The 15,679-nt window shown below is 43.1% G+C and overlaps 1 protein-coding gene across 2 annotated transcripts in view; it reads right to left on the bottom strand.

The window, feature by feature from the left end:
- The window catches only part of PCSK5 (proprotein convertase subtilisin/kexin type 5), a 475,536-nt gene that overhangs the window by 122,412 nt on the left and 337,445 nt on the right, over positions 1-15,679 (bottom strand). For both annotated transcript variants that reach the window (XM_023213308.1, XM_031934085.1), the window contains exons 21-22: positions 6,442-6,544; positions 448-584 (exon numbers count right to left, since the gene is read on the bottom strand). In XM_023213308.1, coding sequence (XP_023069076.1) covers positions 448-584; positions 6,442-6,544 — 240 coding nt within the window. The remainder of the gene's footprint in view (positions 1-447; positions 585-6,441; positions 6,545-15,679) is intronic.

The following is a 15,679-nucleotide window of genomic DNA, read 5'->3' as shown; positions in this document are numbered from 1 at the left end:
CTTGCTCTGCTGAGCTCTGGCGACTTCTAAGTGGCATACCTCAGCTCCAAGAAGACTCACACACAGCCTCTAATACAATACTTTCCTTAAAGACAGAACGTGTCTGTCTTAATTCCCTAGCTTTTCACTTGTACTTCCACAAACCTTAGCTTCACTGTCTTATCTCATGTCTGACCTCATGCTTGTCTGTCCTTCTCTGGAAAGGCGTCTCTTAGCTGCTTTCTCATCTTTTCAAGGGCACCAAGTCTACACCCAAATAAGGTGAACAAGCTTTTTGTGTCCTGACAATAAGCAGAAAGTTCAAAGTTGTCCAGGCTCTCCAGTGAACAGCTGTCTGACCTTAACCCTCAACCCCAGACACAAGGCTTTTGGGTCAAACCAAATGATGGCCATCAGGAGAGGAACAGGTTTGGGGTCAGGAAGACGGAGGAGCAGCAGTCCTCTCACCTGCTTCACAGGAGGTGCAGTGGGTAGGGCCGCTTCCCTGGCATCTCTGACAGGTGTGGTGGCATGGATGGCATTGGTTCTCAAATTCAAATTTCCGTGAGGGACAGTTTGAAACACAGCGGCCAGCATCAAGAATCCTAGAGGAAAAGCAGACTTTTAGAATTCATCAGGGTGACTTTCCAGAGTGGCCCTAAGTATCAGAACATGTGGTTTTCATGTTTGCTGTGCAGATTTGACTTCATTGTTCCAGAAACAAGGGGGATGACTGGGAGTGATCATCTTAGAACATGTAAAATATTAGTCATGTACCCATCCTTGGCCCAAGATTTGGACCTAACAGCCAGCATGCCAGAAACTGGCTGGGAAAACAATCCCGAATCTGGTTCCAAACAAGCTAACTGGTGCCCACAGGGATTAAGTCCGTATTATAGGCCCCAACCAAACCCAGCCAACAGTCAGATGGAGGTTTCTAAACTTTCCATACACTCAGTGGGCCTCTGAGAGAGGCCTTGGAGAAAATATTCTTCCTTTATCTATCAGCATGTTTATGCTTTGCAAGGGAAATGTCAGCTCCAAGGGCTCTTGACGAGTAGAACAAAACACTGCTTTGTAGCTCGGGTGCTACTTAGAAGCCCGGCCTGTGTATATTGCAAGTAATCAATGAACTCTGATTTTGAGTGTCTTGTTTTGCAAGCATTTCCTGAGATATGGAGGACTGGAGTCTCTATTTTCTGACCATGAACACTTTCTGTGAACAGCTACAAAGGGCATTACTGACGAGTTAGTATATGGGCTTCTAAAACTTTGGTTTTATACATATACAATATATATCCTAATGTCATCGTTAATATTTTTATAGTTTTGCTTCATTATTCTTTGCAAACTAATCATAAGAGCAAATGTGATTAAGTAAATTGTACCCAAGTGTTCTGTTCAGACAAATACAGAATGTTTATCAAATGCAAGAGTCAGATAGGTAATATGAATAGATGAAATGAGCTGGGGGCTGCACACCCTGAGTTCCTAATTTAGTGGGTCTTAAGGGGAGGCAGCTGAGAATTTGCATTTCTGACATTCTAGATGATGCCAGTGCTGCTGGTCTGGTGAGCAGTCTTCGAGATCCGCTGCTCAGTGACAGTCTGGATTACTGTGGAATTCGCTAAATGATTCCTATGTAATACAGGTAACATAGCATCTCTTACACTCAAATTGGCATCTCTTACACTCCCTTAAAATAATAGTTAATGTATCAATTGTGAGGTTCACTGAGCACATAGCATACACGTGCTCCCGTGAGCATAATGCTGCCATCCAGGCCTGGGACATCTGAGTGGGCCTGCGAAGACAGGGAAAGATGTCTTTTTCTGTCTGCTACTCCTCTCCACTTAAGCTGGACACCACATGAAAGGTCAGCTGTAGGCCTCAAGCAGCTTGTTCCCGTATTGGCACTGGCTTGTTTAAAGTTCACTGTTTCCAGAGCTAGAACCAACCCTGAACTGAGGGATGGGCCATTTCAATCCCAGGTTTAGAGGAAAGTTGGGTGGGGCAAGGCATCCTGAATAGTATGTCACCTGCAGTCTTCCATCTCATTCATTCCCACACACTGAAAGTCTGTGTCATTTGCATCTGTTTGGAGGCAGAATGGGGTTCAAGCCAACAACCTGAGACAGAAGTCCACCTCTGTCTTGGATTCCCAGGCCCTCATGTTCTGTTAACCATCCCCAGCACCACTGAATAAACAATCCTTCTGGCCCTCTGCAAAGCGTGAGTCCCAGTCCTAAACAGACACTGACACGCATCTGGCTGTCCATGTCAAAACAGATCCCCTGCACCATGGCATAGAATGAGATGCCTGTGCTCCCAGCCTAGATTTTTAGCGGATGGCGCTAATGCCAAAGGGGGAATATCCCAGCCCCACCCTGGCACCAGTTACTGAGCCAGAAGACTTTTCAAGGAATAGTCTGGATGTGGCTAGTTTAAAATGAACAAACAAACAAACAAAACCAAAATCTTTCCATAAGAAAAACTATGGAAGAACTTTCTGAGGATTTTAAGCAAGGAAGCTATTTGATGTTCTGCTGAAAAGGAGAATAGGGCAAGTTTATTCTGGGGGTTTATTTTCTTGCTAAAATCAGTTGAGAAAGGGATATGAAGTACACCATCATTTTATCTCTTAGAGCAGTGGTCCCCAGCCTTTTTGGCAGTAGGGACTGTGATTTGGTTTGGCTGTGTCCCCACCCAAAATCTCATCTTGAATTGTAGTTCTCATAATCTCAAGTCATGGGAGGGACCCAGTGGGACGTCACTGAATCATGGGAGCGGTTATCCTCATGCTGTCCTCGTGATAGTGAGTGAGTTCTCATGAGATCTCATGGTTTTATAAGGGGATTTCCCCCCCTTTGCTCAGCACTTCTCCATCCTGCCACCCTGTGAAGAAGGAGCCTTTCTTCCCCTTCGCCTTCTGTCATGATTGTAAGATTTCTGAGACCTTCCCAGCCATGCAGAACTATGAACCAATTAAACCTCTTTTCTTCATAAATTACCCAGTCTCAGGTATTTCTTCAGAGCAGCATGAGAACAATCTAGTACAGACCAGTTTCATGGAAGGCAATTTTTCTACAAATGGGGATGTAGAGGATGGTTTTGGGATGATTCAAGTGCATTATATTTATTGTGCACTTCATTTCTGTTATTATTACATTGTGATATATAATGAAATAATTATGCAACTCACCATAATGTAGGATCAATGGGAGCCCTAGGCTTGTTTTCCTGCAACTAGATGGTCTCATCTAGGGAATGATGGGAGGCAGTGACACATCATCAGGCATTAGATTCTCATAATGAGTGTGCAACCTAGGTTCCTCACATGTGCAGTGCACAATATGGTTCACACTCCTGTGAGAATCTAATGCTGCTGCTGATGTGACAGGAGGTTGAGCTCAGGCGGTAATGTGAGCAATGGGGAGTGGCTATAAATACAGACAAGGCTTCACTTGCTCACCTGCTGCTCACCTGCTGCTGTGCAGCCCAGCTCCTAATAGGCCATGAACCAATACCAGTTCATGGCCTGGAGTTTGGGGACCCATGTTTCATAAGATGAGATGACAGATTGGCTTGGGGGGGAAATCATTTGTTTTGGGACAAGTGATCTCTGATTAATGGGAACCACTAAAAACCACTCAGAAATAGGAGAAGAAGCAGAAATAGAACCTTCCATGTTTAATAGGGAAGGGGCTGTCTTTTTGACTTGATTTTAGGAACATATCAGTCACATAATCATGCTTGAAACCATTCCCTCCACGTCCACCCTAACAAAAGCATAGGCGACATCTCCAGTTTTTGTAAGAGGATGATTATTTCTAAAGATAGAAAGATAGGGAAGACAGTTATGCTTAAGTGAAGGCACTGAATTATGTCACCACGACCCACCCCACATTCTCCAAACTCCCCCCAAAATATTGCTAAGAAACTTGAAGAAAAATCCCTTTACAAATGGCCACTGTTTTCAACAGACACCAACAAATTTTCCATAGTAGAAGAGAATAGATATTTTGCTCTATAAAAGTAGAAAATGGGGCTGATGAAAATTTTCCTTAAAGCCAACTCAAGGCATCTCTGGGACCACCAGGCATCCGATCCATGGATTCCTGAGATGCCCAGGCAAGCTCATCTCTGCAGGGGAAGAGCTTCTCTCCCCAGCTCATGCCAACTCTTGACCTTTTCATAGGAAGTGAACCATTCCAGACCGAACAGGCCTGAAAGAAAGGGAGAATGCAGTGGAACCAAGTGCTAAACAGCTGGGCAGAGATGATCTTAACATCGGCGCTGAGTATTCCAGAAGGCCCCAGGATGTATGTGTGACATGAACTGTAATGAAAGAGATGGCATGTCAGGGTTAGCTTGTCCTCTTTGCTGATTGTTGACTTGGCCTAATTAAAGCCATTACAATGGCACTTAGTGTAATTTCTCAGTGCTTTAATACTCTAAAAGAATGAAATCTAGTAAGAAGATTTTTTTTTTGTCTGAATTCATAGAAATAGATCAAACAAAATGTTTGAGCATGGGTCAGAACAGAGATAACTTTGAAATGTTTTTAATTAGTTCACTGACTCTGTAACTCCTTCAGGACTGGGCAGGGAAATTACTTTGGGCAATGAGGACCCCAGCATCACAGAGCTTTGCATGTTAAATACAGTGGCAAAGAGGGCACTTGGTTTCTCCAGGTTTTTAATTGTCTTTAAGGAGCTAAACCCAGTGGTTCATAAAATTGTAAAGGAAGGGTGGTGGCTGCCTTACTAAACAAATGTTCAAATATTCTCCTAGTTCAAAAGACATCCACACATGCATTGGAATTTGATCGTTGGTGTGGTGGGGAATTGGAGAAAAAAACAGAACCTCATTTTGAGAATGCTACCTGTATCTTAGAGTAAGTCCTGATGCTTTTTTAAAGCAAATTCAATATTTAGAGGCAGAGTTATTTTAAAGAGACACTTGGAAAAATATGCTCATGGTTAGCATTAAAAATTCTTGAAACTGTTCCTTTGTGTCTTCTTCAGTCCTTTCTCCTTCCTTCTTTCCTCTTTTCCTTCTCTTATTCATTCTTTCCTTTCTTCCTTCCTCTTTCTGAGGGAGCTATTTGGAGAGCCAAACCTATGATATTGATTACATACTTCATCAAGTTCAATAAGACACATTTATTGAATTGTTATGTGTTGATCACTATGGGGAATAAAGGAACAAACACATCACAGCACCTGCTTGCAAGAATATTACAGTCCTGCAGAAGTAGGACAAAATGACGATTATGCAAAGCAGAGGGCATGTCCATCCCAGAGATGCAAAGTGCCTGCCACTGGAGCAGCCTCATCACCCTTGCCTGCAAGAGACCTGCTTCCTTTGCATTGGGAAGGGCAGTGATGAGGCCATTCACTGAAACACTCAGCAGCCAACAAATATTCAGTGCTAGGCTCAGAGGAGCATTGAATGAAAATACAACAGGCCTCCAACTTTCTTTATTAGAAATTCCCAGTGTATTAGCAAAGATGCTTATTCCATTTGCATACTTGCTATTCCCTCATTAACTCAGTTAGCAAACATCATTGAGTGTCTACTAGTATCCCAGAACTGTGGTAGGTACTGGAGATCAAAGATGAGTATCTCAAGTGGCTTACAGTCTGATGAAGAGATAGCTTTGTAAATGAAAACCTTCAAAGGCTACAGGTGCTCTTATGGAAGCTTATAGAGAGCAAAGAGACAGAAAAATGGTTAATTTTTGCTGGGAAGAGATTAATTTTACTGAGAAGAGGTCAGAAATGCCTTTAAGAACAGTTCGCCCCTTGTAATCCCAGCACTCTGGGAAGCCGAGGTGGGTGGATCACCTGAGGTCAGGAGGTCAAGACCAGCCTGGCCAACATGGTGAAACCCGTATCTACTAAAAATACAAAAATTAGCCAGGCATGGTGGCGGGTGCCTAATCCCAGCTACTAGGAAGGCTGAGACAGGAGAATTGCTTGAACCCAGGAGTTGGAGGTTGCAGTGAGCAGAGATCACGCCACTGCATTCCAACTTGGGTGACAGAGTGAGACTCTGTCTCAGGAAAAAAAAAAAAAGAAGAACAGTTCACTTTTGAACTGACTCAGAAATAAGTAGGTATTTGACCAGCAGATGGAAATGATGATTGAGGAATGGGTGTACAGAAAAGGATGAGATTTCAGGCATCAAAAGTGGCATCAAAGGCACCCTATTCATTGGTGAGGAAATCTGTTCCATGTCCAGGGAACTGGTCCCTGTGGTGGGGACTGGGCGTCATGGGAAGAGGATACTACAGAGCTGGGCTGTGCCCAGACCAAGGAGAATATCTCTGGAGTGGGAAGGAGTTTGGTTCTTTCTCACTGCAGGCCCGTGGGGTGCCGCTAAGGTGGTAAGCACCTCCTGTCTCCACCCTGCAATCCATGAGCTCACACCACCGGGAGATCCCGAGAAGCCACTTACCTTGTCATGGGGCAGGTAGTGCAGTCTTCCTGGGTTGGTCCCTGGCACTTGGCACATGAGGCCTCACAGGTCTGGCAGTGGCCATGGTCATCAACGTATTCTCCTGGGGAACAAAATCTAGTTGTTTACTTCATTTCTACATGGCAAGGCTGCCTGGGCTGTCAGTCTGAGAGCAGCCAGATCTCTGTGGCTGCCTGAAGGCAATGCAGACAACACAGAGAGGAGAGGCCTTGAATGGCTTCAGCTGCTAGTCCCAAATCCTGATCTTATCATAACAACTGTTCCTCTCCTGGGGGCCCCAGAAGTTGGAACCTCAAAAAGTTATGAGGCAATGACATGTTTCTGAATCTAGTCAACATGTGTTACAGATTTGATAAGTAGGGAAGGCCAAGCGGGGCTTCCCACCGGACCCCTTTACTGAACTCCTACTGCCTTTCCCATTAAAAGCTGAGGTCTCCTGGTCCACAGAGGGCGCTATAGTTTTGGTTCAAGTCAAGCAATGAGCAGGACCCACCTAGATCTTGTCTTACCAATGTTGTCTGCATTGCTTTCAGGCAGCCACAGAGATCTGGCTGCTCTCAGACTGACAGCCCATGGGGTAGAGGTGCGGGAATCGTGGTTACTGGTCAAGAATGGGTGCTGAGTCTTGGCTGACGTTGGGCAATTGTAAGCTACATCTCACTCTGAAAGAGTAATAGTGAAGAAATAGCCAGGGAATTCTTCCTGTAATTGGAAACTTTATCTTTCCCAAGGGAAAACACATGTGGGGCCCTGCAACAGAAGCAAATCCAACCTCACAAGTTTCTTGGAAATATTTTAAGAAATTACTCCCACAGCAAAGGTGGCAAAGGGGGGCCAGTCTCATGGAAAGTAAATCTCATGGATTTAAAGATGGGCCTCTACTCACTGAATCCAACCCTCATTGCACTCATCCTAACCTGCTATTGTCTTAAAAAAAAAATTGACAGGCTTCTTTGGTCAGATCGACAGAGCCATTTTTTCTGGTTTAGAAACCGGTCATGCTCAGAAAATATGGTTTCAGATTTTGGCAGAGACACAACCTCCACTGGACCTCGACCCCTCCAACTCTGACAGCCCCCATAAGCCATGTCTGAACACTGTCAATCTGAGATCCAGCTGGTGGGGTTCAGGATCCGCCCAGGGTTTGATCAAGTTGTCCCACTGAAACGCCAAGACTCATTGCCTGATTTAGCACAGTTGCATTGAAAAGAGTCCTGGAAACCTAGACTTGACTGGTGAGGAAATGAAGGAAATTCATCCTTCTTTCTCCCCCTCTCCCCCACCCCCATCACTTCAATAGACTGGTACAGCTAGCATGTAAGTAAATCTTATATATGTAAATTTATACTTGCTAGCACTAAACCCCAAAGATGAATGTGAAGAGACAACTAGAGTCTGCCTTTATATAGCAGAAAAAGCCTTTCATGTAGAGTTATTCTATTCGTTTTGTTAACTGAAGGGAAAAGTGCTTGTTCAAAGTGATGCAAACATGTAATCACAGCACACCCTGCACACCCTGGGCTCTGTTCCTCTATATCGCCTCATTGTTACCAAGGTACAGTTTGGACTGGGAAACTTACATACAATTTTTAGAATGGGACTGGGACTGTGATTCTCACTTCAGGACTGAGTAGGAAACCTCCCAGGAGACCTAGGCCCAAAAGAGTGCATAACTAGCAGGGGCAAAGAATACAGGTATGCAGGTTGTTCACTGCACAAGGTGCCTACCCACCCAAAATGGTCCAGTGGAGGCTGACATCCAGCCCATTTGCTTCACCATGCCAGGCACTCTGGTGTAGGCTGCCTCTGCCTCTGTAGAGGGACACCTTTTATTAACTCACACAAAGGCGTTGACTGGACTGGTTACATTCTTGGTAACCAGTAGTCCCAAGACAGAAACAAGCTGTGACCTCCATCTAGCAGGAGTGGTGATTTCAAGCTGAGACTGTGTCACTTACTATAGGCATTATCATAGTTATACAGCCTTCTTTATATTTATCCAGGCTCCTCCACTTCACCTCTTATTTATGGCTTCCACTGTTGTTGTAGGAGGCACAATCAATTGGGCAGGGTGATTATCAGTCCAGGTACCAGCAAAATTAAGAGCAGAGGACCCAGGGCAGGCTTGGGGGGAAGAAGTAGACCTTGCCTACAGGGGCCAGTGCAAACAATTTGTGTTTACAGTTAGATGATATCTATGTATCTTTCAAAAAAATATGCTGAGTGGAACAAGAATGGAGGAGGTTCATAGAAGCTTAAAACCCTACAAAAATTGTATTCTAGAGAAATGCAGACTCTTAGAGAGCACAACTTATCTATTCATATATATATATATATATATATTTATTTTTTTTTTTTTTTTTTTTTGAGACAGACTCTCGCTTTGTCCCCTAGGCTGGAGTGCAGTGGCTGGATCTCGGCTCACTGCAAGCTCCACCTCCCGGGTTTACGCCATTCTCCTGTCTCAGCCTCCCGAGTAGCGGGGACTATAGGCGCCCGCCACCTCGCCTGGCTAGTTTTTTGTATTTTTTAGTAGAGACGGGGTTTCACCGTGATGGATATATTTTTTAACACTACATACATGCCAGCAACTAAGGGAGATGTAGGAATGTATAAATTAAAAAGACCCTGCTTGTGGGTTCTCAAAGATTTTATGAGAATGATTTATAAAGAGATAGTTATAACCCAATTACTAGCCAAGGGACTTCTACTTCCTCAGGCCAGATTGAAAACCAAAACAGAAGGTGTACACAGGACTCTGCTAGACCCAGAGGCAAAGACAATTACTTTGCCTTGACATCGGTGCCTATAGGAATGGACACAGTGGTTTGGTTCTTCCACCTCCTCATATTCATCTACCCTCATTTCCATGATGTATCAGATCCAATGCTAGGATAGGATTTTAAACTAAAACACCTTGCTCTGCTAAGTCAAATGCTACTTAGAAGGTTCTGAAAGTTATATCATGTCCGTGCCCAACGTTTTTATCACACAGATGAGGCATCGTTAGGTTAGTTGAGGGTTATTAAGATATAACAGTGAAAATTTTGAATTCTCTTCTGTATCTCTTGTTTGCCTTCTCATTGGCTTCCATAAACCAGTAGGTGGCTTTAATACCCTGGCTTTGCATGTCCTCAATCTGCTCAACTATAGTGGCCTCTGTTGGCACTCACAATGTGCTGCCTTAGATATAATGACCACAAAAGATTACCCCATCTCCAAGATTTTAAATACATCCTCCAAGCACAGGTTCTTATGTCCCACTATGAGTCTACATCATCCCAGGTGACTCCCTATCACTGCGTGATTATCCCTTCATTCATCTCTTCCAATCTCTACCTTGCCTCCCCCACTTGGGGTAGGCCAAGCCATCCCAAAGCCCAAGTTCCACCCATTCTCCTGCAAAAGGAGACACCTTCTCATTTGCAATAAGATGTCTGAGTTCCCTTGGCTTTTTTCTTTTTATTTTTTCTCAATGTCAAAAGTCATCTCTGTTTCCTCCTTGGCTTTTTACTTATCTTCTGTCTCCAAGAAAGGTCTGCCTCTCTTCCTGGCTATTGTCAATTCCCCATCTACTGGTATAATCTTCTTTCCTCAGGATATTTCTCCACCAGTTCCTCTGTCTTTAATCTCTTCCTCCAAACTCCCATCCTTGTCTGATCTACAGAAGTTTTCTGCTAACCTAAAACCTTCCCCAGCCCTTTCCCCACCCTGATAAGGTACTCGTAAAACTTGTTTTTTCCTCCTACTGTTTGGAAACAAAATGGTGAAAACTTCATGACCTTGAAGCTTATGTAAGAGAGTCAGTGTAAGACAGCTAAACTGTGCATGTCTCTCGTCTGCATGCCTCTTCACATTAGAACAGCTGATGAGAATAGAGGAAGCTTCTCCCATGCTCATATTTATGTAGATGTTCAAATAGTTACATAAACAACTGCCCCCAGCTCTTACAGGCACAAGTTTTCACTGCATGTTTGGAACTGAAGAAACCAGGTTCCAAGGACACAGAGAACTTGCTTTTTTTTTTTTTTTTGGTTGTTGGAGCAGCAAATTCTTGTCATCTGTCTTCATTGCACAATGAAGCTGAATGTTTATGACAGGGATGATATACAAAATTCTTACAAAAAGTCACTTTTAACAGAGCCTTCAGGGGCCAGTATTTTGTTTTCCACCTCATCCTACAAGCTCTTCTTTCTGGCATCTTCATCTGTTGTTATGATTTCCAGATCATTTTTCTCCTGTGATCAAAAATGTTCCATTCCCCCTTCAGTTCCTTTCTCATCCTATGCTATAATGGTTCAAAGGACATTGAGGAAGTGTAGTCACTTGGAGAGGAATGCTACCTTAGAAGTTGAAGACACAGCTTAAAAATTAATACTTACAAATTTTAAAAAGTTATGAGTGGCTTACTGTGCTTATTCCATCTCTTGATAACACTGTAGAATACTGTCAACAAGTCCAGATTCTAAGCAAACGTTATAAAGTCTTCCAGAATAAGTGAACGTGTATCACAACACCCACAGTTACAAAATATGATTGAAGTAATCATTTTTAAGGTTTACATGGCCAGAAGAGCCTCATTTCTCCTGAACAAATGCTATACTTTCTTTTATACCTCATAATATTTCTTTATTGATTACAGCTAACTTAGAGAATTCTAGCAAATAAATACGTCCACTGAATAAACTAATCAACACATAAATCTGATAGTTTATGATGCGAGTTTAAAAACTTTTTAGCAAGATGATTAGTAAGAGAGGGTGGAAGGAATTTGATGAGAATTCAGTTGCTTGATTTCTGATCTGGTTATTTCAGTGAGTAACCTTGGGGTATGAAATTATCTGTAGACCTCCCTGTGAGGCCTATTTATGTGCCTTGTCACTCAGATGCCAGAAATCATAGAGTATGAATGATTCTACAATCACAAGTGTTAATCAAATAATACTATGTCTTTGCAAGGATGCCAACATACAGTTTCCAACTTAAGACACCATTCTGTGAAGATAATTTTTATTTAAAACGTCTATGTTTTTTTCACCAGCTACAATAAATATGCAGCAACACTTTCAGCTACTTATGTACTAATGAAATAAGTTGGTTTTCAAAGCCTTGTTAAGCATGAAGTTTTATAGCAAGACTCAAACTATGAGGCCATCAACTGAGACTGCAGCATCTTTAAGTCAACACAGTCATTTGACCTTAAAAAGGACAGAAATTCCGACAAACTCTATAACATGGATGAACCTTGAAGACCCCATGCTAAGTGAAATAAGCCAGTCTCAAAAGCACAAATATTGTATTATTTCACTTAGGTGAGGTATCTAGAGTAGTAAAAGTGATAGAGACAAAGTAGAATTGTAGTTTCCAGGGCCTAAGGGTAGGCGGAAAGAAGGGGTTATTTAATGGCTACAGAGTTTCAGTGGAAGAAGATGATGAAGGTCTGGAGATGGATGATGGTAATGGTTGCACAGCAATGTGAATGCACTTAATGCCACAGAACTACACACTAACAATAGTTAAAATGGTAAATATATGTTATGAATATGCTACCCCCCCTTTTTTTTTTTTTAAGTCTACACAAACAGGTTTTGGCTTAGCAGGCCAATACTTTATTTTAGTCAAAAAATTTCAGTATTGCCTGTCTTTTGGGGATGGGTCCAAAGGGTATCAACCAATCCACCATCTTGGGAGCCAGTCTGTTGGAGTGAGGCTTGGCAGACCTCCTGTGATAATGGAAATAAATTGATATATGAATAGAACTCAGGATAAGGGAGACATCTGGCAGATGGAAAACTCTGTCTTCTTCCTTTCCTCGAGGATGCACTAAAGACAGAATGAACATTAGGCAGCTAGAAGGAGGGTTCTACATCCCTACCCTGGAGGTGTCTGGAGGAAATCTCTTCTCTATCCCATTCTCTCAAGGACAACTTGCCCTTGTCCTTCCTGCATATTCTTTCTTTGACTGACAAGACTTATCCTTCCTGGTCCCATTGCTTTTTCATTCTCAGGCAGGCATTGGCATTGATCTGTGGGGTTTGTGCAGATGCTCTGAAATGCTACTCTGGCAACCTCATGGGTTGGCACTCCTGCCAAAAGGATGGATCGTAAATTGTGGCTCCAACACATACACAAATATTTAGTTTCCTTCAGCCTACACGTTGTTCAAAGGGCAGAATTAAGAGTTGATCTTTCTAGTTTCCACCGTCGTTTGGCCCTTGACCACAGTTAAGCAGTTAAAAAAGTGTATCCAAAGTGAAGTCTTGGCCAACACACCTGAATGTAGTGGCGATGTAGCAATCATACAAGCTCCTATTCATGGACGCCTACTGTATTAAAGTGCTGTTCTATGTAATACTTAATCCAGACAAAAACCTCTTTTATAAACAAGAAACTGAGGCTCAGGGAGATTAAAAAATCTTGCATAAGGTCATTCAACTAGGTAAGTGGCAGAGTTGGGCTGTGACCCAGGTGTGTCTGAGACTGAGCCCATGCTCTTTCTACGATATTTGCTGGTATGGATTCATTTCCCCCTTTAGTGTTCCAAGTAGCTTTGCTATTTATAAAAAGGAAGAACCGAGTACATGCCTCATCTCAACCACTTGATGAGGTAAGGGCATCAGAAAGGAATTTACTATGAAACAAACAAATTTTGAGCAGGCATGTTACACAAAGCAGATTTACGCAACGATTGATTATACCCTCCAAATTTGTTTTCTCTGTTAAAATGGCCACCATTCTTTAAAAGGCAATTCCATGTATCAAGTAAACTGAGATTTTACAAGCAGTTTGTTTTGCCCATCAGGCTGTAAGTTCCTAAGAGGAACTCAGAAATATTTTTTTGAATGAATTAACTTGGTTGAAGGTCTGGACAGGGATTTTCTGTGTTGTTTAATTCTGTTCAAAAAAAAAAAAAATACACTGGCTCCCCAGCAATAGCTTACAACCACAATGATGGTAACAGCTCTCTGTGGTGGTGGGGAAGACTGGGGGGATTTTGGTCAAAGGATACGTTTCAGTTAGACAGGAGGGATACGTTCAAGAGATTTATTGTGATGAGTTGATAACAATGTATCATGTACTTGAAAATCACTAAGAGTAGATTTTAAGTGTTCTCATCATGCACAAAAAATAAGTATGTGAGGTAATGCATATATTAACTCAATTTAGCCATTCCATAATGCATACATATTTCAAAACATTTTGCTGTACACCATAAATGCACACAATTTTTATGTGTCATTTTTTTTTAAGTTTCTAAACAGCTGGTTGCAAGACCAGACCCAAGGGGTGGGGTCTGGAGGTAGGGTGGAGGTAAAAGGGCTGAATGTGATTTTTTTTTTTTTTTTTTTTTTTTTTTGAGACAGAGTCTTACTCCGTCACCCAGGCTGGAGTGCAGTGGCGTATTCTCAGCTCACTGCAACCTCTGTCTCCCATGTTCAAGCCATTCTCCTTGCTCAGCCTCCAGAGTAGCTGGGACTACAGGCACCTGCTACCACGCCCAGCTGATTTTTGTGTTTTTAGTGGAGACGGGGTTTCACCATGTTGGCCAGGTTGGTGTTGAACTCCTGACCTCAGGTGATCCGCCCACCTCAGCCTCCCAAAATGCTGGGATTACAGGCGTGAGCCACCACGCCCAGCCCTGACAGTGATTATTGTCCGCAATTAAACAAAAAAATAAATAAGCTTCTCATTGAACCTGTGGATGAGGAAAATCGTGAAAGACGTTGTTGGTGGATGGGAATCCAATGACTGCTCATGTTAGGTGTGAAACGCTTCTTGACAGTCTCTTTATTTAGTGGGCTGTCTTTTGCTATTCCTGTGAGCCTAGAATGTCTACAGGTTTGCTAGTGCACTCAGTCTCTCTCTTCATCAGAGTTACGATTTTATCTCCAACTGTCTCCTCTATTTGTGGCTGCAGAGGGCCCACCCTAGTGGGGAGAGCAATACAGTATCCAATGCATTCACAGGGAGGCGATATCTAAGTTTACATACATGTTGACAGAAATAAGTGAGCATAATTTGACAGAATAACTTATTTATCTTTCGGAAAGCAGCGCCGACAACCTGATGCAAGTCGCCCTTGGGAGATGCTTACTAAGTGAATGACTTGAAAGGACTGAGGGCTGGGAGAGCACTTCCCATGAGTGAGCACGACACTGCCAGGCCTTTAGGGATGTGCCTTTTCCTTTCTCTTTGGAGTGATGAAGATGGCAGGTGAAATTTTCAGGAGCGTGGCCCACAGAGCCTTCCTGACCTTCTGGACTACATAAAGGTGCTAATGCACCAAGAGTTAAAGCCCCAAGTCCTTCCCACAGAGCTTAATACCATCCAAATGTTCCTTGTTACAGCTTTTAAGTCCTCAAACACGGACACATGGATGAGACTTGTTATCCTCTTTCATTTCTTTAGCAACCCAATGAACCTCCCTCGTGGCTTTTATAACTTCTCTTAAACCCCTTGAAATACCGCCGCGGTGTGACTTTCTCTGCTCCGTTGCCCCATGGGAAGGAACATCCTCAAATTATCCTTTCTCTTTCTCTGCATCAACACATAGAAAGTGCTGGCTCATCATGCCTCTCCCACACTCCTTTCCTCTTTCTTTATGCCCTGACTTCAAGTGCTCAAACATTTCAGCCAAATCTCTAATCAAGAGGAAAGAGAAGCCCCTGGAAAGAGGAGGAGCTGCATGCCAAGGCCTGGGGCTCTAGCTGCATAGTAGCTGGTCGCCGCTTTGTAACTGACAGTTTAGTCTCTCACCCGTCCTCATTAACACTGTCTGAGAGATCCGTAGGTTTGCCCAGTGACAGGTCTGCATGGGATGCGGCACCCAGGATGCCTCTGTCCCTTGGTGACTGAGGAAGCATTTGATTAGTCGGGCTGCCCAGTGATTTTTGGGGAGTGACCAGATTGTGCTTTCAAAAAGACTAAGTGTGGAAGTAAAGAAGGGAATCAAGGTTTGCTCCGTGCCTACTGTAGGTCAGCGTCGTAAGAAGAACTACATTGGGTAAGGGCATACATTTTGGAGTCATCCTGTCCTGGGTTACATTTTGGGGGTCACTTCCTTCTCCAGCTGTATGAAATTAATCAAATCACATATTTCCCGGACATTCCGTTTCTGTAAAATGTGGATAATTCTCTCTCTCATAGGATGTGGTGGGGAATCAAATGAGAAAACAGACCTATAGCACCAGAAGAATGGATGACAGAGGTTAGTTAT

This window comes from Piliocolobus tephrosceles, chromosome 14 (assembly GCF_002776525.5).
Source record: "Piliocolobus tephrosceles isolate RC106 chromosome 14, ASM277652v3, whole genome shotgun sequence".
NCBI lineage: Eukaryota > Metazoa > Chordata > Mammalia > Primates > Cercopithecidae > Piliocolobus > Piliocolobus tephrosceles.
Note: the sequence above shows the minus strand (reverse complement) of the source record. Positions and strands in the feature narration are given on the sequence as shown.